We start from the raw sequence: 26,120 nt of genomic DNA on the forward strand, positions 1-26,120 counted from the left end.
AACGATAAACCATATAGTAAGTGAATGTAGCAAACTGGCCCAAAATGAATACAAGAACAGGCATAACCAAGTGGGAAGGGCAGTGCACTATTATGCAAACAACTTCATCTCGTACGCACAGACAAATGGTACAAACATAAGCCGGCAGCAGTACATGAAAACGAGAATCACAAAATCCTATGGGACATGGATATATAAACTGATAAAACCCTCCCAGCAAGAAGACCGGAGATCGTAATGATTAACAAGAAAAAAGTCTTGTAAAATCGTAGACATCTCTGTTACTGCTGAATCCCTTATAACTGCAGCACAAGATAACTCGATAAGAACCAAAAACATCAAAGCAAAGATCGATAAAACACAAGAAAACTGTAAATGCAGACTCTGTAAACAAAGAGACGAAACCATAAACTATATAATAAGTGAATGTAGTAAACTGGCACAAAGGAAATACAAGAACAAACACGACCAAGTAGGAAGGGAAGTACACTGGAAATTATGCAACTGCATCTCGAACGCACAAAGAAATGGTACAAACATACGCTGGCAGAAGTACTTGAAAACGAGAATCACAAAATCCTATGGGACATGGATATATAAACTGATAAATCCATCCAAGCAAGAAGACAGGATGTCGTAATAAGTAACAAGAAAAAAGTCTTGTAAAATCGTAGACATCTCTGTTACTGCTGAATCCCTTATAACTGCAGCACAAGATAACTCGATAAGAACCAAAAACATCAAAGCAAAGATCGATAAAACACAAGAAAACTGTAAATGCAGACTCTGTAAACAAAGAGACGAAACCATAAACTATATAATAAGTGAATGTAGTAAACTGGCACAAAGGAAATACAAGAACAAACACGACCAAGTAGGAAGGGAAGTACACTGGAAATTATGCAACTGCATCTCGAACGCACAAAGAAATGGTACAAACATACGCTGGCAGAAGTACTTGAAAACGAGAATCACAAAATCCTATGGGACATGGATATATAAACTGATAAATCCATCCAAGCAAGAAGACCGGAGATCGTAATGATTAACAAAAAAGAAAATCCCTGTCAAATCGTAGACTTTGCCGTTCCAGTTGACCACAGAGTAAATATCAAAGAAAAGGAGAAGCGTAGCTGGCCAGGGAGAGCTGAAAGGAATATGGATGATGAAGAAAATAAGGATAATACCGTTAATAGTAGGAGCACCAGGAACAATCCCGAAAAAAAAACATTGAAGAAAGGATGGGAAAAATTGGAATCAGAGGAATGATTGGAAAGATACAACGAATAACAAAAATGAAAACAGCTGAAATATTAAGGAAAACTCTTGAACGTGGAAACTAACACGTATGAGCCACATGCGCGGACGACACAAACTGCTTCAGAGGCAAAACATGAAGCCCTTCAGAAAACCAAGAACGTTGAATCAGCATAAAAATATAATTTCTCTAATGACACCCCCATCTCTCATTACTACATCACCGCACCCCACCCCCCGCCCCAAAAACGAGACTGAGTAGCCAAGGAGCAAAGAAATACCAAGGAGAGAACACCGAGCAGACGGATCTACAAAGAGAACTGGGACCTTGGGGAGGATTATTGCCACTCGAATTCCAATAAAGACAAATGGCAGTTACTAGTGAGTAATCAATGGTAAGCGGCTGTTACGATAATGCAATGTTATTTGCAAATGTTAATGTTATTTGCAAATAAGGTGGAGAGTACTAGAAACCTGTAAATACTTGCTGTCACACAGCCCCCAAGAAACACCACAGGTTAGTATCAAAAGAGATATTTGGTGACCTGTGTGAAAGCTCTTTGTGAGTCACTAATAATAATAATAATAATAATAATAATAATAATAATAATAACAACAACAATAATAATAATAACAATAATAATAGTAATAATAATAACATAATAATACCACCAATAATAACAATAATAACAATAATAATAACAATAATAATGATAATAACAATAATAATAACAATAATAATAATAGTAATAATAACAATAATAATAATAACAATAATAATAACAACAATAATAATAATAGTGATAATAATAACAACAACAATAATAATAGTAATAATAACAATAATAATAACAACAACAACAATAATAATAATAATAATAATAATAATAATAATAATAATAATAATAATAATAAAAATAAATGATAAAAAAGCCATTTGACTTTTGAAATAATCATTTGACTTTTCGATTAGTGATTTTACTTTTTAAATAATTATTAGTTCCTTCAAATAATGAGTTTACTTTTTAAATTATCATTAGTGTATTTAAATAATCATTTTACATTTAAATTACGATTTTACTTTTAAAAAATCATTTGTGTTTTTTTAATTATTATTTGTACATGTTAATTATTGATTTTACTTCATAAATAATCATTAGTTCTTTTAAATAATTATTTTACTTATAAATAATTATTTTATTTTTTAAATAATCATTAATGCTGTTAAATAATCATTTGACTTTTTATAATGATTTGATAATTTAAATATACATTAGTGCATTTAATAATTATTTGACTTTTTAAATAACCACTATACTACCCGTGACCCGTTGGGTCTGTATTTTATACTAGCTATGGAATTAACGTATGAGCGTGACACTTGTGACGTAAAGAAAATAGTTATTTGTGACATAACCGAAACATTTTTATGAAAGCATATTAAAATGAAAAAATAATATAGATAGATTTCTATGAGTCGTTCTGTTCATAATTGTATATTTTTGAAAAAAATACTTACAGCCACTGAATTATAAGTGGTTTGACATATTTATTGGTCAATGTGCACTAGATAGATAATACTTAAAGTTAAATTCAAATTTCATATAGCTTTTAATTTAAACGCAAAAAAAACAATTGAGACGCTGAAAACGTACACAGTAGAACAATACGTTTTATTGTCGCGTTGATTATTTATTTGTAACGCCAATTAAAAAAAATATTATCCGTGTTATTTATCAATGTTGGTAGTGTAGAAGAAAATCTATGAATGTTTTTAAGAAACGTGTATTAAAATTTGCAGAGTATTTTTTTTAAATGAAGGCGGTGGATAAATCGCCGTTGTAAAATGCTTTTATGGTTGTCAATGGGTTAAAGTAGATTTATTTGTAAGAAAATTGTGTTAAAATAACTTAAACGTAATACGCAAATGAACGATGTAAAAAAATGCTGACAATATAATTAATTGCATATTTGGATAATTAAAACGCAAAAGGTAAACAATTGGGATGCTGAAAACATACACAGTAAAACAATAGATTTTGTTGTCGCGTTGATTATTTCTTTATGTACGCATGCGCACCCGAAAGTTGTAAACCGGAATTTGGGTTACAACACCTGTTACAAGGTCATTTGAGATTTATAATTATATAGATTAGTGCCCTTAAAAATTATTTGACTTTTTAAATTCCAATCACTTGCGCCTTTAAATAATCATTTCACTTTTAACACCTTTCATTACTCATCTACATATTTGACAAGTTATGCAACATATCTTAAATATCGTTTCTCATCACTTCTAGTCTGGCATACGGCATTCTTTTATGTGCACGCATTTCATAACATTAGTGGTTGCACTAGTTTTATTGCACTTTTTATGTAACATATCTTAAATATCGTTTCTCATCAATTATGCAGACTAGTCTGGCATAAGGCCTTCCCTTATGCGCACGCGTTTCATAACATTAGTGGTTACACTAGTTTTATTGCAATTTTTATGTAACATATCTTAAATATCGTTTCTCATCACTTATGAAGACTAGTCTGGCATAAGACCTTCTCTTATGCGCACGCGTTTCATAACATTAGTACTTGACATAGCTTTATTGCAATTTTTATGTAACATATCTTAAATATCGTTTCTCATCAATTATGAAGACTAGTCTGGCATAGGGCCTTCTCTTATGAGCACGCGTTTCATAACATTAGTGGTTACACTAGTTTTACTGCAATTTTTATGTAACATATCTTAAATATCGTTTCTCATCAATTATGCATACATGTCTGGCATAAGGCATTCTTTTATGCGCACGCGTTTCATAACATAAGTGGTTTCATTAGTTTTATGTAACATATCTTAAATATCGTTTCTCATCAATTATGCAGACTAGTCTGGCATAGGGCCTTCCCTTATGCGCACGCGTTTAATAACATAAGTGGTTGCATTAGTTTTATTTCAATTTTATGTAACATATCTTAAATATCGTTTCTCATCACTTATGCAGACTAGTCTGGCATAAGGTATTCTCTTTTGCGCACGCGTTTCATAATATTAGTGGTTGCAATAGTTTTATTGTAATTTTTATCTTCCAATGACGCTCCAAATTGTTTCTTCCCAAGTTTAGTTCAATTGCTTACCAATGATTGTGTAACGTATGATACACCCATACACACATACACACCGATACACACATACACACACATCAATTGCTAAATTATAAAATAAAAACTTACCATCACGACATTGAGAATAAACAAGAGTAAATATCTGAAAGAAAAAAACAATTAGTTCAATAAAATTTTCAACATTCAAATTCGAATAATTCAAAATAATTAGATGTAATTTATGTAAAATAACAAAAAATATTTAAATCAAGGCGAACTGTCATAGAAAATAGACAAAATAATTAATCATTTGTTTATGATTTTTTTTAAATGAGGATTCGTTATTCGTATTATTTGGATCCTTCGGACTACTGTTCTCACTTTGAGTGTCATTTTTATAACATTTAATATTAATATATGGCTATATAGAGCATTCGACTACAGATCGAATGATCCCTTGTTCAAGCCTGGATGTACCTCGTCATTTTATTTTAATATTTTCTTATTAATGAGTTCAATTTGCAATAAGATAAGAGATATCATTTAAAATCGCCGCAAATCATTTCTTTGTTTTCAAATTTTAAAAATAAACATTAAACCGAAGTGACAAAAAATATTTAAATCAAGGCAAACTGTCATGAAAAATAGACAAAATAATTATCATTTGTTGATAAATTTTTTAGATGAGGATTCGTTATTCGTATTATTTGGATCCTTTGGACTACTGTTCTCATCTTGTTTAATTTTCATAACAATTAATATGAATTTATGGCTTTGTGGTAGATCATTCCACTACAGATCGAATGATCACCTGCTCAAGCCTGGATGTACCTCACCATTTTATTTTAATATTTTCTTATTAATGAGTTCAATTTGCGATAAAATAAGAGGTACTATTTAAAATCGCCGCAAACCATTTCTTTGTTTGCATATTTTAAAAATACACATTTTACCGAAGTGAGTTCTCCAAGGCATTCATCGTCAAGCGCAAAATATTAGCTGACATGATTTTTAAACAAACACAGACGGAATTTGATAAACGACATTAACATTATTTATTTATTTATTTTGTCGACCGGACAAATTATTTCTCGTAATATATAGTAATTAATCAAGGATTGATTCTATAATAACACATACGAAATATGCATAAATTAAAATATCATGTTTAACCGTATTGTACGAAAGAGCAACGCCGGGCTGCCAAATAGAATGTCAATAAGGCCGAACAGCTGAAAAATGACGCCATCGCTGAAGTCCTAGCAAGAAAGATCTATCAAGTAGTAAGACTATCGTTAACGAATAAAAAAAACAGATGAGAACATTTGAAAATTACATAAAAAAGAGAAAAATATTATAAATAGACGTGAGAAAACTCTCTACACTTTGCCCGTGGTGGTCATTTAAATGCTATGCCGTCTTGGTCTTTCCATCCAATTCAAACAATTAGAAGTTGTGTTGTAAAAGTCAACGCCGATGCAATTTTCTTTATATGATTTTAGTCTGCTTTACGTGGCTGGTTAGGCTCTGTAATGTGGGATAGCGACAAATATCGATTTAAATATATATAAATCTGTTATATAGCGGGCGATTGTTCTGCATGGAATTACGGCGCTAGAATTAGTATATTATTTTGGAAGAGTGTATATAATCAAATGTGTATATAATTAAATATGTATATAATCAAATGTGTATATAATCAAGTGTGTTTACAATAAAGTGTGTATATAATCAAATATGTATATAATCAAATGCGTATATAATCAAGTGTGTTTATAATAAAGTGTGTATATAATCAAATACGTATGTAATCAAATATTGTTTATAATCAAGTGTGTATATAATCAAATGTGTATATAATCAAGTGTGTATATAATCAAATGTGTATATTATCAAATGTGTAAATAATTAAGTGCATATATAATCAAATGTGTATATATTCAAATGTGTATATAATCAAGTGTATTTATAATAAAATTTACATATAATCAAATATGTATATAATCAAATGTGTTTATAATAAAATGCGTATATAATCAACTGTGTATATAATCAAATGTATATAATAAAATGCGTATATAATCAAATGGGTATATAATCAAATGTGTTTATAATCAAATGCATATATAATCAAATGTGTATATAATCAAGTGTATTTATAATAAAATATAATAAAATTTGCATATAATCAAATGTGTATATAATCAAATATGTATATAATCAAATGTGTATATAATCAAATGTGTATATAATCAAACGCGTATATAATCAAATATGTATATAATCAAATGTGTATATAATCAAATGCGTATATAATCAAATGTGTTTATGATTAAATGTGTATATAATCAAATGCGTATATAATCAAATGTGTATATAATCAAGTGAATCGGAAAAACACTTAGTAGTAGATCTTGTTTCTTATCTCGGAAAATGAATGCCGTTCCCCCACTCCCGACACATCCCACTCCTCAAAACTGGGCACTTGGGAGTTCTTGAGTACCACACCTGCCTGTGCAATTAGATTGGAGTGATCTTCTTCTGATGGGCTGAAGGTACCGGATTGACAGTTCCTGGCTGCTGTTTCCGACTGGTAGTACAGCAGCCCTAACTCTTTGGTAGAGCTTAGAGCGGCTGCTCCATCAACAGTTGTATAATATCGGGATGTTTGTAGTGCCTTGTTGCGTGGAAGGGACCCTGCACTCATCCCCGATGGGCTTTCCTGAGGCCACAGTCCTAGTTGAAGAAACGTCAGCTAATGGTCTACTTGTGTTGCATGTCTGATACCCTGCATAACTTCTTGTTCAGCTCCCCTTCACCTAACTACAACTCTTTAAAAACATGATGACTGTACAATAAAAAAAATAAGCTTAAACCAGGCTTAGGGACAAACAAATCCAACTTGCCTCCTTCCGTGAGGCTTGCATTCACTAACATCCGTGGGCTTAGAACTAATTTAGCTGATGTTGAAGCATTTCTCCTAACAAATACCCCGAGTATCTTAGCACTAAGCGAGACTAACCTACAATCCTCCATCCCCTCTAACTACTTTAACATGCCTGGCTATCTCCCACTCTGCCGTAAGGACTCTGACAGACATATCCACGGACTTGGAGTCTACATTCATAACACCCTCCCCCTGACTAGAGAAACAAACCTAGAAACGGACGATCAAGCCTTTATGTGCTTTAGACTAAACATACAACATAACATTAGCTACTTTTATTTTCTCTACCGCTCTCCCTCGACCCAGGACTGCACCATAATAAACAAAGTCTCTGACAGCATGGACACAGCACTCTCCCTTTACACTAGCGCACAAGTACATGTATTTGGTGACTTTAATGTTCACCACAAAAACTGACTTGGATTCTCTACTCAGACAGATACAGCGGGCAGCTCAACACATAGTTTCGCTATATCTCACTCCCTATCACAAATGGTTACGTTTCCAACCCGTTTCCCTGACCAGCAAGAACAACAAGCATCACTTCTAGATCTGTCTCTGACTACAGTTCCCGAGGATTGCATAACGAATGCTGCCAGACCACTTGGGAACGCTGACCACGCAGTGATAATGGTAGAAATCGCCCTAAACCCTAGAGCCAAAACTGAAGAGCCAGTGCTCAAAACAACGAGATATTACAAAAAGGCTGACTGGGAAGCCATCAGAGATCTTATCAGAGATGCCCCATGGGAAAATATGTTTTTCTTCCTGCTGAACAGTGCGCAAATGAAACCACTAAATGGTTCAAAACGGCAATTGAAGCACATGTTCCCATGCGCAAATTTTATAGCAAGCCCTACTCTCCCCAATAGTTTACTTCGACTTGCGCAACTGCCATTGTTCAAAGGCAACATGCATACCGCAGATTAAACCGACATAAGTCCAGTTCAAACAAACAGAAATATATAGAAGCTAGAAGTAACGTTAAGAAAGAAATAGCGACAGCCAAGAGAGAATTTACTGAAACCACTAAAAAACGCATCGAAGCACAAAAATTAGGAAATCGTGACTTCTGGAAAATCTACAAAAGTGTAGTAAATAATGGGCAATTAACAAGTCCCCCACTAACCAACAATCACGAGGTTCTTTGCTCAGCAACCGACAAAGCTAATATGCTTGCCAGCCGGTTTGCCTCGAACTCCACACTGGACCCTTCCAACCACCCCCTGCCTGACTTTTTTTGACGATCACAAAATCACCCCTGCTCAGGTGCATGCTATCATAAAAAATCTTGACACTTCAAAAGCATATGGACCTGATCTCATCCTAGCTGTGTTATTAAAAAAGTGCTCAACCGAAGTAGCTCCAGTTCTCTCCAAACTCTACAACAAATGCCTTAATGAATCATGCTTTCCGGGCTTTTGTAAAACTGCTTCTGTGGTACCAGTATTCAAGAATTCTGGCGAAAGAACTGACCCATCAAATTATCGCTACCATTAGCCTCCTCCCACTTTTCGACAAAATATTTGAGACCATAATTAACCATGCTCTAGTCCGGCACCTTACAGATGCTAAACTTATGACTGACAAACAATATGGATTTAGAAAAGCCCGTTCCACAGTAGACATCGTAACTGTAATCTCTGAACGTATATACCATTCATTGGACAAAGCGGGAGAGGGCAGAGCGGTAGCTCTAGATATATCTAAGGCTTTTGACAGGGTATGCCATGAGGGTCTCCTCCGGAAAATTAAATCATACGGTATCACTGGTAGAATAATTAACATAATTAAATCCTTTTAGATACGAGAAAAGTCCAGGTTTTCCTCGACGGTCGTACATCTAAACAGTGTGATATAAATGCGGGAGTGACTCAGGGGTCTATCCTTGGACGTCTATTCTCCCTAATATTTATAATTGACCTCCCTGACAAAACTGCCTCTGAGATGGGTATATATGCTGATGACACCACGCTCTATAACAGGCATGACAGGAAAACAAATGAACACATAACTAAAGAAATGGCAAAAACACTAGAGGATCACCTCCAATCTGTAGTGGAATGGGGACATAAATGGATGGTCACATTCAATGCTGCCAAGACTAAAGTGGTTTCATTCAATAATTACAAGAAACCTTCTCTGCCATCAATAGCAATGGCCAGTTACTCCCTGTCTTAGAATACATCTTTCAAACTGCTTGGCCAAACGTTCACAGGAAACATGAGTTGGAAAATTATATTGAAAACATTGCCAGGGCCGCTACGAAATAGGTAGGCTCTCTCTACCGTGCTAGAAAACTACTGACACCTGAAAGTATCCTGTACCTCTATAAGGTCACCATTCGCCCATGTATGGAGTATTGTTGTCACATTTGGGCTGGTGCATCTGCTGCTAGTCTCTCAAGTTCAAAAGAGAGTCGCCAATCTGATAGGCCCTGAACTGGCATCTAAGCTTCAGCCTCTGTCCCATCGACGAAACGTTGCATCCCTCTGCCTGTTCTACATATATTTTAATGGTGAATGCTCTGACTAACTGCAGACACTTGTGCCCCCACGACATAGACACCCTCGACAAATCCGACAGGCAACTAAATCCCACCCCGACACAGTAGAGATCCCTTGATGTAGAAGATCTTTCTACTCCAGTGGCTTCTTCCTAAGAACCGCTATATGTATATAATCAAATGTGTTTATAATCAAATGTGTATATAATCAAATGTGTTTATAATCAAATGTGTATATAACCAAGTGTATTTATAATGAAATTTGCATATAATAAAATGTGTACATAATCAAATGTGTTTATAATCAAATGTGTTTATAATCAAATGTGTATATAATCAAATGTGTTTATAATCAAATGTGTATATAATCAAATGTGTTTATAATCAAATGTGTATATAATCAAATGTGTTTATAATCCCACGCGTATATAATCAAATGCGTATATAATCAAATGTGTACATTATCAAATGTGTTTATAATCAAACGCGTATATAATCAAATGCGTTTATAATCGAATGTGTTTATAATAAATGTGTTTATAATAAAATGCGTTTATAATCAAATGTGTATATAATCAAATGCGTATATAATCAAATGTGTATATAATCCAATGTGTATATAGTAAATGTTTATATAATCAAGTGTGTATGTAATCAAATGTGTATATAATCAAATGTGTATATAATCAAGTGTGTATATAATCAAATGTGTATATTATCAAATGTGTATATAATCAAGTGTTTATGTAATCAAATATGTATATAATCTAATGTGTATATAATCTAATGTGTATATTTTCAAGTGTGTTTATAACCAAATGTGCATACAATCAAATGTGTATATTATCAAATGTGTTTATAAACAAATGTGTATATAATCAAATGTATTTATAATCAAGTGGATATATGATCAAATGTGTATATAACCAAGTGTGTTTACAATCAAGTGTGTTTATAATCAAGTGTGTATATAATCAAGTGTGTATGTAATCAAATGTGTGTATAATAAAATGTGTTTATAATAAAATGTGTATATAATCAAGTGTGTATATAGTCAAATGTGTATGAAAGCAAGTGTGTTTATAATCAAGTGTTGTTTTATTAAAGTGTGTATATAATCAAATGTGTGTATAATAAAATGTGTTTATAATAAAATGTGTATATAATCAAGTGTGTATATAGTCAAATGTGTATGAAAGCAAGTGTGTTTATAATCAAGTGTTGTTTTATTAAAGTGTGTATATAATCAAATGTGTGTATAATAAAATGTGTTTATAATAAAATGTGTATATAATCAAGTGTGTATATAGTCAAATGTGTATGAAAGCAAGTGTGTTTATAATCAAGTGTTGTTTTATTAAAGTGTGTATATAATCAAATGTGTGTATAATAAAATGTGTTTATAATAAAATGTGTATATAATCAAGTGTGTATATAGTCAAATGTGTATGAAAGCAAGTGTGTTTATAATCAAGTGTTGTTTTATTAAAGTGTGTATATAATCAAATGTGTGTATAATAAAATGTGTTTATAATAAAATGTGTATATAATCAAGTGTGTATATAGTCAAATGTGTATGAAAGCAAGTGTGTTTATAATCAAGTGTTGTTTTATTAAAGTGTGTATATAATCAAATGTGTATATAATCAAATGTGTATATAATAATGTGTGTATATAATAAAGTGTGTATATAATCATATGTGTATATAATCAAATGTGTATATAATAAAGTGTGTATATAATAAATGTGTATATAATAAAATGTGTATATAATCAAATGTGTATATAATCCAATGTGTATATAATTTAATTTGTATATAATCAAATGTGTATATAATAGAGTGCGTATATAATCAAGTGTGTATATAAAAAAATTTATGCAATAAATGTGGTTATAATCAAATTGTATGGACACAAATGTGCATATAATCAAATGTGTTTATTATTAAATATGTGTATATTACAATGTGAATACAATCAAGTGTGGATATAATCAGTTTGTATATAATGAATGTGTATGTAATCAATTATGTATATAATCAATTATGTATATAATCAAATATGTATATAATCAATTATGTATATAATCAAATGTGTATATAATCAAGTGTGTATATAATCCAAGGTGTATATAATAAAATGTGTGTATAATATTATATAATCAACGATGTATATAATCATATGTCTATATAATTTAATCTGTATACAACAAAATGTTTATGAAATCAAAGTGGTGTATAAGCAAGTGTGTATATAATCAAATATGTATGTAATCAAAGGTTTATATATGCAAGTGGGTATATAACCGAATGTGTATATAATCCAATGTGTAAATATTCAAGTGCGTATATAATCAAATGTGTATATAATCAAATGTGTATATAATCGAATGTGTTTATAAACAAATGTGTATATAATCAAATGTGTATATAATCAAATGTGTTTATAAACAAATGTGTATATAATCAAATGTGTATATAATCAAATGTGTATATAATCAAATGTGTATATAATCAAATGTGTACGTTGTAAAATGTGTATATAATCAAATGTGTATATAATCCAGTTGGTATATAATAAAATGTGTATGTTATCAAGTGTGTATATAATCATATGTGTTTATAATCAAATGTGTATATAATCATATGTGTTTATAATCAAATGTGTATATAATCAAGTGTGTTTATAATCAAGTGTGTATATAATCAAATGCGTATATGAGCAAATGTGTATATAATCAAATGTGTACATAATAAAGTGTGTATATAATCAAATATGTATATAATAAAATGGGTTTATAATGAAGTATGTATAGAATCAAGTGTGTATATAATCAAATCTGTATAAAATCAAATCCATGCATAATCCTGTATTCTGTATCGTTCAGCGGTTCCTAATTGTTTCTTTCATGTGTTTGTGTGTGTATGTATGTATTTTGTATGTGTTTGTGTGTGTGTGTTTGTGCGTGTGTTTGTGTGTGACGTACACTACACTTTTATATATGACATATAATACACAAATGAGAACGGAACACAGTCTTAGGGTTATTATCTTTCCAACAGAAAACAATACCTTCATTCGTCCGTGTCTTGTTTGGTGAATTGCACATCCTTTCAAGGAATCGACTAGTAACGTTGGTTGTATTTTGAAACAACTTTATTCGACGGATGCTTTCAAAAATTATTCCTTTCAATGCTTCGTGAAATGTTAATTTCTCTTTTTTTTTCAGTAGGACCGTAACAGACTGAATTAAAAATATATAACTTACTTTTTGTGTGTCTTAGCTTTTTTTTCACTAGTTTAATTTATCCGTGCAGTATTTTCTTCTCTTCGTTTTCCAATATTTTTGGCTTAAAGTTCCCTTTTTGTGAGTTCGAATCCTGTCGCCATTTGTTATATCCTTACTTTAAATAAGAATATAGCAAGAAACACGGGATTATGGGAGAAAGACAAAGGGGTTTATTTACAAGGGAATAGATGTGACACAAGAGTTACTCGACATCTTGTCTTATTCTCTTCTTGTCTTTTTTCCTTCTCTCTCAGTCTTGTGAGAGGGTATAGTTCATTTCATCTATGAAGGGCTGTTAAGTTATTCCATTACATCAATATTTTCAATTAATGCTAGGCTGTATGAAGGTATTAACTTTGGTTAAAATCCACTATGTCCATCGGACTTTATCCATTACTGATTTTCGATACTTATCAAAGCCATTCCGGTAACAAAAACTATCTAAGACAATCACAGACACATAAAGTATATTTGTTTCAAATTTAGAAGAAAAAAATGATTCAGCCGCTTCGGGATCATTAGGAAATGGACTCACACAACAGACACAACGTGCATTTCATGAACAAGTAGAGATGATTAATAGATATATTTCTACCAATCGAAAAATATGAGGAAATAAAAAAGAAACTTTGAAATTAATATGAATTACCTGTAAAAAAAGTAGTCCCAAAAATATTCGAGCCATAACGTCTTTTTCGTGAAAGGCAAATAATTTTTTATTTACTTATTTTTTCTGCAATTTCTGTAGCTGCATGCAACAAATCGTTACAACTGTCAATTAAGGTTGCAACGGGCAACTATCTGCGTAGCAAATTGGTTTCTTTTGTTATTGAAAAAAGGATGGTCTCTTTTTTTCAGCAAATCGAATTATTTTTAATTAAACTTAATATATATATGTATATATATATGTATATATATATGTATGTATGCATGTACGTATATGTGTGTGTGTGTGTGTGTGTGTGTGTGTGTGTGTGTGTGTGTGTGTGTGCATATATAAATACACAGGCGGCAAAAAACTGCAAATTTTAGCTAAATTTAATGTAACTTTTTAAATAAACTAAACCTCATTTGATTGGTATTTAGTGTATAGGAATAAATTGCTTCTCTTTCCTCTCTCTCTCTCTCTCTCTCTCTCTCTCTCTCTCTCTCTCTCTCTAAATGTGTTTACCGAGACAAAGAGAGAAAGAGAGAAAGAGAGAAAGAGAGAGAGAGAGAGAGAGAAAGAAAGAAAGGGAGAGAGAGAGACAGAGAGAGAGAAGAGAGATAGCGGGAGATAGACAGAAATAGAGACAGCGACAGAGCGACATTTATGTTTTCTTTACATTTGAACAGAGCGATACCTAGATAGAGAAACACACGAGGAGGGAGACTGGCAAATAGACATATATATATATATATATATATATATATATATATATATATATATATACAGAGAGAGAGAGAGAGAGAGAGAGAGAGAGAGAGAGAGAAAGAGCAACACACCGAATCAGATAAGAACAGATGAGTCGACACAAAACATTTCTATTTTTTATTTTTACTGTAAAACCATAATTGTCAGCGCGTTACTTATGGAAAACTGGTTACTTAAACTTCAGATTGGATCAACTAAAAAGCATTAAATACTACGTAGCAACACAAAAATATTGAACCATATTTTGTTTTGTTTTTTTTTTTGGGGGGGGGATCCATATTTAAAGCTTTCCTGTTTTTAGTCGCGTTCAAGCGACTCTATAAGTCACTTCGTCGTTCCGTCGGTCGGTCGGTCTGTCCGTAACACTATTGTGATTGGCCTTTTTGCTTAAGAACAAAGGTATGTTGTTAATAGATGCTGTTCTTAGCTTTTTAAGTTTTTCTTGGCCTTGTGAAAAAAAAATAAATAAAAATTTTGCACACACACACACACACAGATTGTAAATATATTCTTTTTTTGCCAAACGATGGGGTTTTTAATTAGTTAGTTTAGAGTCCACAGAGTGAATGAGGTATTGTGGTAAATGTTGCCAGTCAAGAGTAAAGTCACCAAAGACTCCATTTTCACTTTACTAACAAAGACCCTGCAACACTCCCCATCCCACTTCTTGTATGGCCTTGTGCCTAAGTTTGTTTACAAATGTTAATTTTTTGCTTTTATTTTTTAAATTTCTCATTATTTAATTGTAAAATTTTTTCATTACGGAAATAAACTATATAAACAAAATCAAAGTGTAGTATCTGTTCCGGCAGATACTGCAAGCAAAGAACACATGTGGCGACAACCCTACATATAAGACCTTGGTCAATGTAGGGGCAACCATTCATACCAATTGTCACTATCCAGCTCCCCTACTCCCCGGGGAGTTGGTCCCCATTTCTCCTTCACTCCTCACTTTAAAAATCGGTTTTGTGCCAAGATCAAAGTGTAGTGTCTGTTCTTACTACATGCTGTACTTATGTTTGTAACTTTGTGATATAAAGTGGGTGATCACTTTTCTATATTAATTTAATGTAAAATGATCACCGACTTTACAACCAGTCAGTCTCAAGACATTCAAGTCATTCTCCAGATCATTCAAGTTGTTTTTAAGGATTCCAGTTATTTTTTAAGCATTCAAGTCATTCTTAAGGTCATTCAATTCATCCTTAAGTTCATTAAAGTCATTCTAAGTCATTTACTTTTTATTTATTTAAGTCATTTCAGCGGCCATTTTTCGGCCATTTTAGTTTATCTTTAAGAATTTCATGTCAATCATACATTCACACATTCATTCATTACACGAGAGCATGCGACTAATGGCTATTGGCCTTGTTCTTTATTGAAAACGCAACGAATTTAAGCCGTCGAAACGTACAGCATTAGTCCCTCTCTCTCTCTCTCTCTCTCTCTCTCTCTCTCTCTCTCTCTCTCTCTCTCTCTCTCTCTCTCTCCAGTTTAGTGGATGGCTTTCTTTTTTTTCTCCCTTTTGTTATTGGCTTTACAGTTGCGAGCCTGCCTTCATCCCGACTCCTTTGTTCTTTTATTCACATCTTTAAACCCGAGCTGACTACTGCATCTATTTTTTTTTTAAGGTTGAGGCTTGCTCAATATCCTTACTATACCACCCCTCTCCACCCGTTCTTGACAAGGGGAAGTTGGGGGTGTCTTGGACAGCAGCAGCAACAACAACAACCGTCATTTTTTTTCGAGGGAAGGCACGCTTGCACCGACAACGCCTATAAGCGGGTACATCTAGTATATAACACCTTGAAGGAAAATTAAAACGGCAAAAGTCAAATACTACGTTCGATTGTGCTTAAAACAGAAACACTCATTTTGAACGAGCAACTGTTTCATCACACAACCTACTATTGATTATATTCGCGGCACCTTTGTGCTTGTACGGCGAAAAACTTCTCAAGTGTGATACTAGGCTGTATAAGAGTGTTAACTTTGGTTTAAATCCACTATTTTTTCTTTAGTCAGACTTTTTCAATTGCTGATTTTTGATACTATCAGAGCCATTCCAGTAATATCTAAGAACACTCCCAGACATATAAAGTACATTTGTTTGAAATTTAAAAAAAATGACTCAGCCGCTCCGGGGTCATTAAGGAATGGACTCACACAACAGACACAAAGGGGATTCCATGCATAAGTAATGTTGATTAAAAGATATATTTCTATTAACCGAAAAATATGAGGAAATGAAAGGAAAATTGCAAAAAATAATATGAATTACCTCTAAAAGAAGCAGTGCCAACAGTATTCGACTCATAACGTCTTTTTCCTGAAACGCAAATGCTTTCTTATATGTTATATTGAATTATTTTTTAACTAAACTTTTCGGGTTATTTAATGCCGAATCCAAAGATTTTAAAGAAAATTTTTTTTAATAGAATATATTTGTTGTTTTCACGTCGGTTTCTATTTAACCCATAGTTGGGACCCTAACAGGTACTACCACTCCGGGTCAGAGTGGACCTGGGAGCAATGGTAATTAAAGGGTGGCTCCACACTCCCCAAAGCCCACAAGATGGGGCCTCACCACTGGATATAGTTTAAGGTCATATCCAGGACCCCCATTGAGGGACTTTATCCTCTGCAGGGGGGGGGGGCAGTCAGCGTATTCTAATCCCCCACCGACAGGGCCATTAACTAAACTGAATATATATATATATATATATATATATATATATATATATATATATACAGGCGGCAAAAAGATAGTCCGCATTTGTAATTTTTTCAAAAACCGCAAATTTAAGCTAAATTTAATGTAACTGTTTAAACAAACTATACCTCATTTGATTCGCCTTTCATTATTCTGTAATTTTACCTGTTAATATGTGACTTTTAATGGAAATATTCCAGTGTTCACGTCATTTAAAGTTTGTTTTTTTTAATAAAAAAAATAACTTTAAATTGAGGAAGCAAAACGAAAGTCAACACAGTGGAAAATTGTCATTCAAATGTAACGTTAGGACATTAATACAACAGGAACATAATGAACTAGTTTTTTTAAGCTATAAACTGTTTTTGATTTTCATATATGAATAGATCTTAGATTTTATGAGATGTATTTATTTATTCGTTTATTTATTTATTTAAATAGTTATAATTTTAATGAACATAAATAAATACATAAATAAAGAAATGAACACACACACACATATATACATGTATGTATGTGTGCGTGCGTGTGTGTGTGCGTGTGTTTGTGTGTGTGTGTGCATGCTTGCGTGTGTGTGTACTAGCAGGTCGCTCTGCATTGCCCAGTCGTAAAATAAGGTTTAATATGATATTTTAATTAATATATTCAGCCACTCTGATGAGTTGTAGACGACGAAACACGTGTCAGTGGATAATCACATTTTAAAAATAATATATATATATTGGGGTAGAGAGGGCTCCCGTAAGCCGTGGTGGAGGCAACCTTTCTAGGAGAAGCAAATCTCTGATTTAAAAAACCATAAAGCGGAAGACCAGTACTCGCATTAAGCTGGTCTGCAGTTTAATTTGTTGCTGGCTATCTTGCTCTTGCTTGTTGCTGGATCTCAACATTTTGAACCGAGAGAGAGAGACTTAGCTGTCGTACAAAGCTAAGACTCTGTAACATCATATTTGTATAGATACTCCCTCAGACATTTGGGCTCATGGATTTTAAATGTCTGAGGGAGTGGCACTCGTCTGACAAGACGTTGCAATCATATTGTTTACAGATATGTATGTGTGTATGTGTATATATATTTGCATTTATATATATATTTGTATGTATGCCATTGACCGTCTTGTGTATGTTTTGTATCTATATGTATGTATATTATGTATTGTGTATGTATGTATGTATGTATGCATATATGTGTGTTATATGTATGTATGTGTATGTATGTGTATATATGTATGTATGCTGCATGTATATATATATGTATGTATACTAATGACCGTCTTCAGTGTCATGTCTGTTTGAGCGTGTGAATTTTGCGGGCAGGACTAAAGTCATTTTCGGCCCATGGACTTTCAGTGCCTGAAGGAGTGGCACTCGTCTGACAAGACGTTGCAATCATCATATATATATATATAAATATGTATGAATAAAAAATCAATACGAAAAATATATAAATGTTTATATCTTTTCTGTATTTATTTCCTGTGTATTGATGTGTAGGAATACAAAAAAAAGAATGTTTCCTTCAAAAGCACATTATTTTCGACCGATCCTTCGATCTTCCTCAGTGTGAATGATAGAAAACATGAGTGAGCGGGCAGAGTTAGCAGCGGGAGGAAGGGGCACGGGTATAGCCATTAAGGTAAAGATCTATCTGAATATGACCCTTCCAGCATTTTCGACTTGGAATGGTCAGCAACTTGTGTGGCCTCTATTCAAAACCAAGTCCTTCCACGCCACCCCACGAACACACTCGTATACGTGAACATACATGTATATACACTCGCGCACTACCACAAATGCTTCTTCACGTACATATACATACACAGGATACGCGCACTCACGTTTATGGACGTGTTCACATATACAGCTAGAGATTGATGAGTAGATGTAGATGATAAACATAGTGGGTGCGAATTAGCATGTCTTTCCCAAAAGCTTGGACTTATGTATTTATTGTGGGTCTAGGTTGTCTGGATTGTCTACACGTACGCACCCCCACCCCCACCTCCACAATCACACACACACACGTTTATTTATTTTTTTGAAACGCTACTATAGATTTCGTTAATTGATATATACAAACATTTAATGTATATATATATATATATATATATATATATATATATATATATATATATATATAGCGTCCCCCCTTTTAAAATTCATCATTCAATAAGATAAAAAGCTATAGCAAACATCTAAATGAGTATTTTAACCATAGTTCCTGATTTCAAAAAGCGAAAAATTAAAAGGTAAATATCTCTATATATTTTTAAAGCAAATTTATTATGTAAATTCAAATATATATTTTTCTCTACTTATTTCTATCTCTAACCCATATTAATTTTCTTATAAATTTTAAATCCAGACCTTTTATTTCAATTTTTTCGGATTCATCTGCCTTACTTTTAATGATAGGTTTATTTATGGTGTCTTTTAAATTTAATTCAAAATTTGCTGACGAGACCTTGCTTATTAAAAAACTATATATAATTATTGTACATAACTTGATGTATACCACAATAAAAAGCATTGTTTTCCGAAACGATCGTACAGATAATTGATTTTGTTGTTGTTCCTTCTTATGAAACGGATTTTTAATTTAATTATAATTTGATTTTTAAATTTTAAATTATCAATCACATTACTTAATATATATATATATATATGTGTGTGTGTGTGTGTGTGTGTGTGTGTGTGTGTGTGTGTGTGTGTGTAGTAATTTATAAAATATATATGGCGATTAAGCTACACTGAATATTTCGCGTTTCATCCACTCTAGGACTGTTCAGGCTTATGCGCATAATCCTGAAGAGTGGATGAAACGCAGAATATTCAGTGTAGCTTAATCGCTATATATATTTTATAACTTACTAACTAGCTCTACCTACGTATTGAGCACTTTTGAAGTAATTACTTAAGATTTACGCATAAATTTATACTTTCGTATATTAATTTTATGTGAGTAAATTAATTAGTTATATATGTGACACTTACGTCACCCGCGCGTCGTCCAGTGGTGGAATGACCCCGGTTGTCGGTTCTGATGTTTCCTCAGCGATGATGTCACGGCCGGTTTCCTAAAACAGACTTGTCATGCAAAAACAATTGAAGGGACCACGTCAATAAGCGTTTCTTTTTGTTTAAACTTCTTTGTATTCAATCAGGGTACAATCGCAGTTAGCTGTTTAGTTAGGGACTGGCCACTTGTTAACTGCGAGGTTTTCTCTTCTCTCTCTCCGACAGACAACTCAATTATCTACGTGACAGGGACAGTCGATGGGGGAATCTTCGTTCGTCGGACCCAAGGAAACAAAACTCTCTCTCTTACTCTCTCAAGGCTCGCTGCTTATATTGTGGGGGCGTGGACTGGGTCTCTTCCCGTTTCAGGTCGTTGGCCAATCAGAATTAAGGGATCACTGTCCGTCAAATCTTCGCCAGGCAGTCTATACCCAAAAAAGGAGCTGTCTTTCTTTCTCTGTTGGCATTCGGTTGTTTCCTAATGGAACTTGACAGAACCTAAAAACAGAGATGCCTAACTTAATTATTTTTGAGAGGACATAAAAACAGCTGAATCCGATTCCACAAAGGCCACGCGTCTTTTTCAATAGGGTCACGTGTCGCCCCGCTGTTCGGCGACTGTTTGCTTTGTAGATCAGAATTTCATTGGTATCCTCGCCACCCACGGGCTGTCATGGCCAATTTAACGTCATCACGTTCTTCCACCATAAGCTACGATCTTATCTTTTTTTCTCTTCTTTTCGTCGTTTACAGCTGCCTGTTTTCCCTTTCTTTTTCCACGGGTTCACCGCTACTCTTGGCCTTTTGGTCAGGATCAAAGTGCAGCATCTGTTCTTCGGATGCCGCACTTCCATTTCTTGTTCTCTTTCGGTGGAGGAGAAATCCTTCACGACTGGGACAATTCTTATTTTTGTACCCTTGAGCGTCTCTCATTCCACTCCCCTCCCATCGACATGTCTTTTACATCGTAAAATACACCTTTTGCCAGGTGAATTGTTTCTCAGATGGCTGGATTGCCAACTGCACTGACCATTTCAATGAGAGAGAGAGAAGAAAAGGGGGAAAAAAAAATCGCAAATCGTGAGCCAGCCCCTCTTTCGAGAATATATTAATCGCATGCCAAAAGAAAAGTGATAAAGTCTCTGGAGTTTTAATTGTTCGGGTTAGTTGTAAGGAACAAAACACAAAAAAAAAAAACAGAGAAAAAAAAACAAAATAAAGTAAAAAAAAAAAAAAAAAAAAAAAAAAAAAAAAAAAAAAACAAGAAACAAGCGGAATGAAAGGAGGGGAAGAAAAAAAAACGTCTTGTTTGTTAGGAGAGTGTGGGTGTGTGTGTTCCCTCCTCTTCTGTCTTTGGTTTGTCTTAGATTTACAGGTGTAAGATGGGAGTGTCATGCAAAAATACTATTTTTTTTTGTTTGTTTGTTTGTTTTGCTTGCTGTGTGCGTGTGTGTGTGTTTTCTCTTCTGTTTATCTTTGGTCTGCAGGTGTAAGATGGAAGTGTCCTGCAAAAAATACTATTTTCTTTTTCTTTTCTTGCTTGCTGTGTGCGTGTGTGTGTGTTTTCTCTTCTGTTTACATTCCTACAATTTTAAGAGCCATTTTGGGCGGCCCCCCGAACGGACTCGTCCTCCGCTCGTTCCACCACGCCTGTTAGGACCGGGTGCTGCACCGGCCGGCCCCCTCCCTTCGCTCAGCTGCTCGGCCGCCTGTGCTTCAGTGGTGCGCATCCCCCCCCCAGTGCAACATAGCACTGCAGTGCCTGTCTAACGAGGTCCACAGGCTACCTTAAATCATGCAGTCGCTCAACCCGTATTTTCAATAACCCGTCTCTCAACCTTCCCGGGGCCACTATGCTGGGGGTACAGGTTCCCCGATGACAACACCCAACTGCGCACATACACGTACACCTTTCTTTTTTCTCTGGCCGCTACGCGTGGCTGGCCGTTGGTATTCTCATCTTCATCATCTCCCCCCTCACATCCTTATCCAGCTATCTGCAAATTAAAAACACTCTCCAGATTTTCTTTTCTCACACCTCATTGAACAAATCCTATCCACATATCCATCTTTCTTTCTTTTTCTCTTCCTTCCCCCACCTCTTCCCTTTCCTTTTTTTTTCTTTTTCTTTCTTTACTTCACTTGTCCCATAAGCATTCTCTCACTCGGAACAAGGTACAGCATCTGCCCTAACGCCACACCCAACATGCACTATTCTCATCCAGTGAAGGAGAGATCCTCCCCGACCGAGGCAATCCTGCCCTTCAGTCCCATAATTTGTCCCAGCAGCGCCATTTTGGTCAGAGACCAAGTGCAACAACTGTTTAAATGCTACACTAACAATATTCAATCCCCGTCCCGTGAAGGAGAAATCCTTCTCGACTGAGCATTTCTAAATTTCTTCTTTTTTTTTTCAAAACAGAACAATATCAGCACCGTTAGTTTCTTTAAGATATTCTACTCGACAGTTTAAATTCCCCCAAGACACCCTCGCTCAATACGCGACTTTCTCGTGCTAAGTTACTCTCCCCGTTGGCCAATTTACTCACTGCGAGATACTTCTCAATTACTTATAGTTCTTTTCTGCTATTTACGGCGCCCCTCCCCCTGAAGGCTTCTGTTTTAGTCCCTAGCTACCTCCAAGGTCAGTCCGCGACACAATCTGCCAACAGTGCGAACACATAGGGGCCCTCCATGCATCCACAGAGAAAACAGCTGCACCACATTTAAACCTGGAGATGTCGCTCCAACCTCCCGTCTCTGTCCTACTGACCCCCACTGGTCCTTGGTGGAAGGACGTCACACTACTCCTGGGACAGGGAATCCCTTGCTCCCCTCAACGGCAGCCTCGGTTCACCTCTCCCCATTTGCTGGAGCCAGGAGATGGGTATTGGACACTCTTCATCCCCTTCGTTCGACTCCTCAGCTGACTCTGCGGTCAACTGCCATTCCACTCTCTTTTCTTCACGAGCCGCGCCTACTCTTCGTGACCTCCTATAGCTGGTGGAGTGGAACCCTGAAATTTCCCGTTCCAACCTTCCGTCCGTCTCTATATTTCTAGGCTCTATGGAGGTCGTCTCTCTTGTCTTAAACCGTCGCTCGGTGTCGTCCCTATAGTCGTCAGGAACTCTGTCCTCATCTCGCGTTTGACTACCCCCGGGATTCTTTATCTTTTTACCCGTCTTCCTCATCCAAACTTGGTCACCCTGTCTTAACTGTCCAGTAAACGCTGCCTTTTTTTTCTTCTTGACCTTCCTGGTCCTATTAGTCCTATCGGCCGTCGCCTTGAGGACCGTCCCTGATTCTCGGACTACTGGATCTGTAGGAGTTACTCCCTTCTTATTAACCCTATACGTCGCTACCCGTTTGACTTGGGACAATTTTCCTCCCTGTTCCTTGGTGCTATCCACCTTGCCCATACAGGTCCCGACCGTTCTTGGGGAAAGCCTCCTGTTGCTGTCAACTCCCATAGGGAGAGGAACAGACCTTGTGTCACCTAGTGGTATCTTCACCCCTCTCACCGTTAGCGCGTCTGGATTAAAACTCAGAGTGGCTCCCCTCGCTCGGAGCCAATCCTCTCCCAGAATCATTTCGTTGCATAGCCCGGGTACCACATACAGGGGGAAATTCTCTTTCTTTCCGGCCACTCGAACGGGTAGCCATACCTTCCCTGTCACCGACATCCAGCTACCGTCGGCCTGACTGAGCCCCACATCCGACGGGTACAACCTTCTCCTCCCTGCCACAGTCCGACAGACGTCCGCGTCTATTAGGGATATTATCGCTCCGGTGTCAACCAGAGCCTTCACCTGCGTGGCTCCTATCGTCACATTACAGGTGAGTTCTCCCTTTTTTGTGAGTGGAGGGAACACCTGGGCTCTCCTCTTTTCCTGTTTCAGGGTTCTCTCCTGGTACCCCGCTCCCGTGAGCATCGCAACTTGTGACAGTGGTTTCTTTCCAACCCTACCTGTCTGCCCTACCTCTCTTTCTCTACAGATTCGCCGAGGGGGTGGGGTTTGGTTCTGATTCCCTCCCTCCAGAGGATCTTTCGCCCCCGGGTGGCTTTTTCCTCGGTCAGGACAGTCCCTCCTAATATGTCTCGGGTCTCCACACCGCCAACCCCTGTGGGACTGGTGGCTGTAGGAGAAACGGTCAATTTTACCTCCTTTCTGACACGCGTTCAGTTCGGTCTTTATGATGCCCACTCTTACTCTCCCATTATGTCGGGGTGTCTTCTCGTAGACAGTGGGGCACTCTCTCGACCTGTGGCCCTCGCCGCCACAGTTCCAGCACACCAATCCAGGCTGGCCCCGGGCGAGTCCTCCGGCCCCATATCTCATTCTGTTCCCCAGTTCCCGGCTCCTATTTCGCGACTCCTCTCCCATTATTCTTTTCTGCAACCACGCATAGTTCTTAGCTATTTTGCGTGCTTCTTCTAGAGTGTCCGGGCAACTCTTTAGCACCTCTATTTTGGTCGCTTCGTCCCGCAATGCATCCACCATCGTGTCCACTAGCATTGCTTGGGTTGTGGGCATATCGCGGTGTTCGGTCACCGGATACGCCAGGACCGCCAATTCTTGCATGCGGTCGACTAGTCTATCCACATCTTCCCCGTCGGCCATCTCTATTCGAGACAGCTCGCGCACCGCCTGCACTGTGGTCTTTTCGCCGGCGAATTTCCTCTTCACCTGATCGCGAAAATCAGACCAGGCTATGCCCGGGTTACTTTCCAGGCATTTGCATAGGTATTCTGAGGCCGCTGCGACTGCTCCGTCACAGGCAAGCAGCACCATTTCTCTATCGGTCAACCCATATACTAATCTTTTTTTTTCTATTATCGCCAACCACTCCTTGACTCCCCTCGGGTCTCTCCCATATGCGGGTACGCTAATTCCCCACAGTGGCCGCTCCATGGTCATCTGCAGCTCAACAGTCTGCTCTGACCCTTCCCCCATCGACTGACCCGCCCCGAATCCTCCCTGAGAATACATTATGTTATTATCTATTTTTTTCACTCCTACCACTCCTCGCCCCCTACAAGGTGTAACAGCGCCCAATACAAAACACAGACAGCCGCTGAAAGCAAAGCATACAAAAGAGGGAACCAGCAAAAAAAAAATGGACTTACCCGGTCTGTTGCACTTGTGTTCTTCTGCGACTGGTGGATGAGAATGACTAACGAGCTGTTCAGACTTTATAATCAGTTGATTAAAGTTCGTCGTCTGGCTTCACTCGTGGCGTTGTTGTTTTTTTTTCCTTCTTTTTTCTTTTCTTTTTCCAAGATGCGCTTTGGTTTCGAGTTTACTTTCTTTCCTTTTTTCTTTTTTTTTCAATTTTGGCTTTCTCTCTTTTTCTCCCTCCTTGTTTAGTTCGTTTTCTTTTTCTTTTTTTTTTTTTCAATCTTTCAACTTTCCATTCCCACTCTCACCGGGAGATCTTGTGCCTTCGAGAGAGAAAGAAAAAAAAATATGTGACCGTGGAAATTCGTTCGCACGTTTCCTACCGAAACGAGGTATCACAGGTCATCGACACCAGTTATGTGACACTTACGTCACCCGCGCGTCGTCCAGTGGTGGAATGACCCCGGTTGTCGGTTCTGATGTTTCCTCAGCGATGATGTCACGGCCGGTTTCCTAAAACAGACTTGTCATGCAAAAACAATTGAAGGGACCAAGTCAATAAGCGTTTCTTTTTGTTTAAACTTCTTTGTATTCAATCAGGGTACAATCGCAGTTAGCTGTTTAGTTAGGGACTGGCCACTTGTTAACTGCGAGGTTTTCTCTTCTCTCTCTCCGACAGACAACTCAATTATCTACGTGACAGGGACAGTCGATGGGGGAATCTTCGTTCGTCGGACCCAAGGAAACAAAA

The 26,120-nt window shown here is 36.0% G+C and overlaps 2 protein-coding genes across 3 annotated transcripts in view; both read right to left on the reverse strand.

The window, feature by feature from the left end:
- Positions 1-13,919, reverse strand: part of LOC145287719 (uncharacterized) — a 158,471-nt gene extending 144,552 nt beyond the window's left edge. For both annotated transcript variants that reach the window (XM_080135471.1, XM_080135470.1), the window contains exons 1-2: positions 13,751-13,919; positions 4,489-4,522 (exon numbers count right to left, since the gene is read on the reverse strand). In XM_080135471.1, coding sequence (XP_079991597.1) covers positions 4,489-4,522; positions 13,751-13,786 — 70 coding nt within the window. In that variant the 5' untranslated portion in view covers positions 13,787-13,919. The remainder of the gene's footprint in view (positions 1-4,488; positions 4,523-13,750) is intronic.
- LOC145288257 (uncharacterized) overlaps positions 1-26,120 on the reverse strand; it is a 298,307-nt gene that overhangs the window by 197,986 nt on the left and 74,201 nt on the right. The gene's annotated exons all lie outside the window — the stretch shown is intronic.

The sequence above is a fragment of the Euprymna scolopes genome, chromosome 11, assembly GCF_053919585.1.
Source record: "Euprymna scolopes isolate OS-2025 chromosome 11, ASM5391958v1, whole genome shotgun sequence".
Taxonomy (NCBI): domain Eukaryota; kingdom Metazoa; phylum Mollusca; class Cephalopoda; order Sepiida; family Sepiolidae; genus Euprymna; species Euprymna scolopes.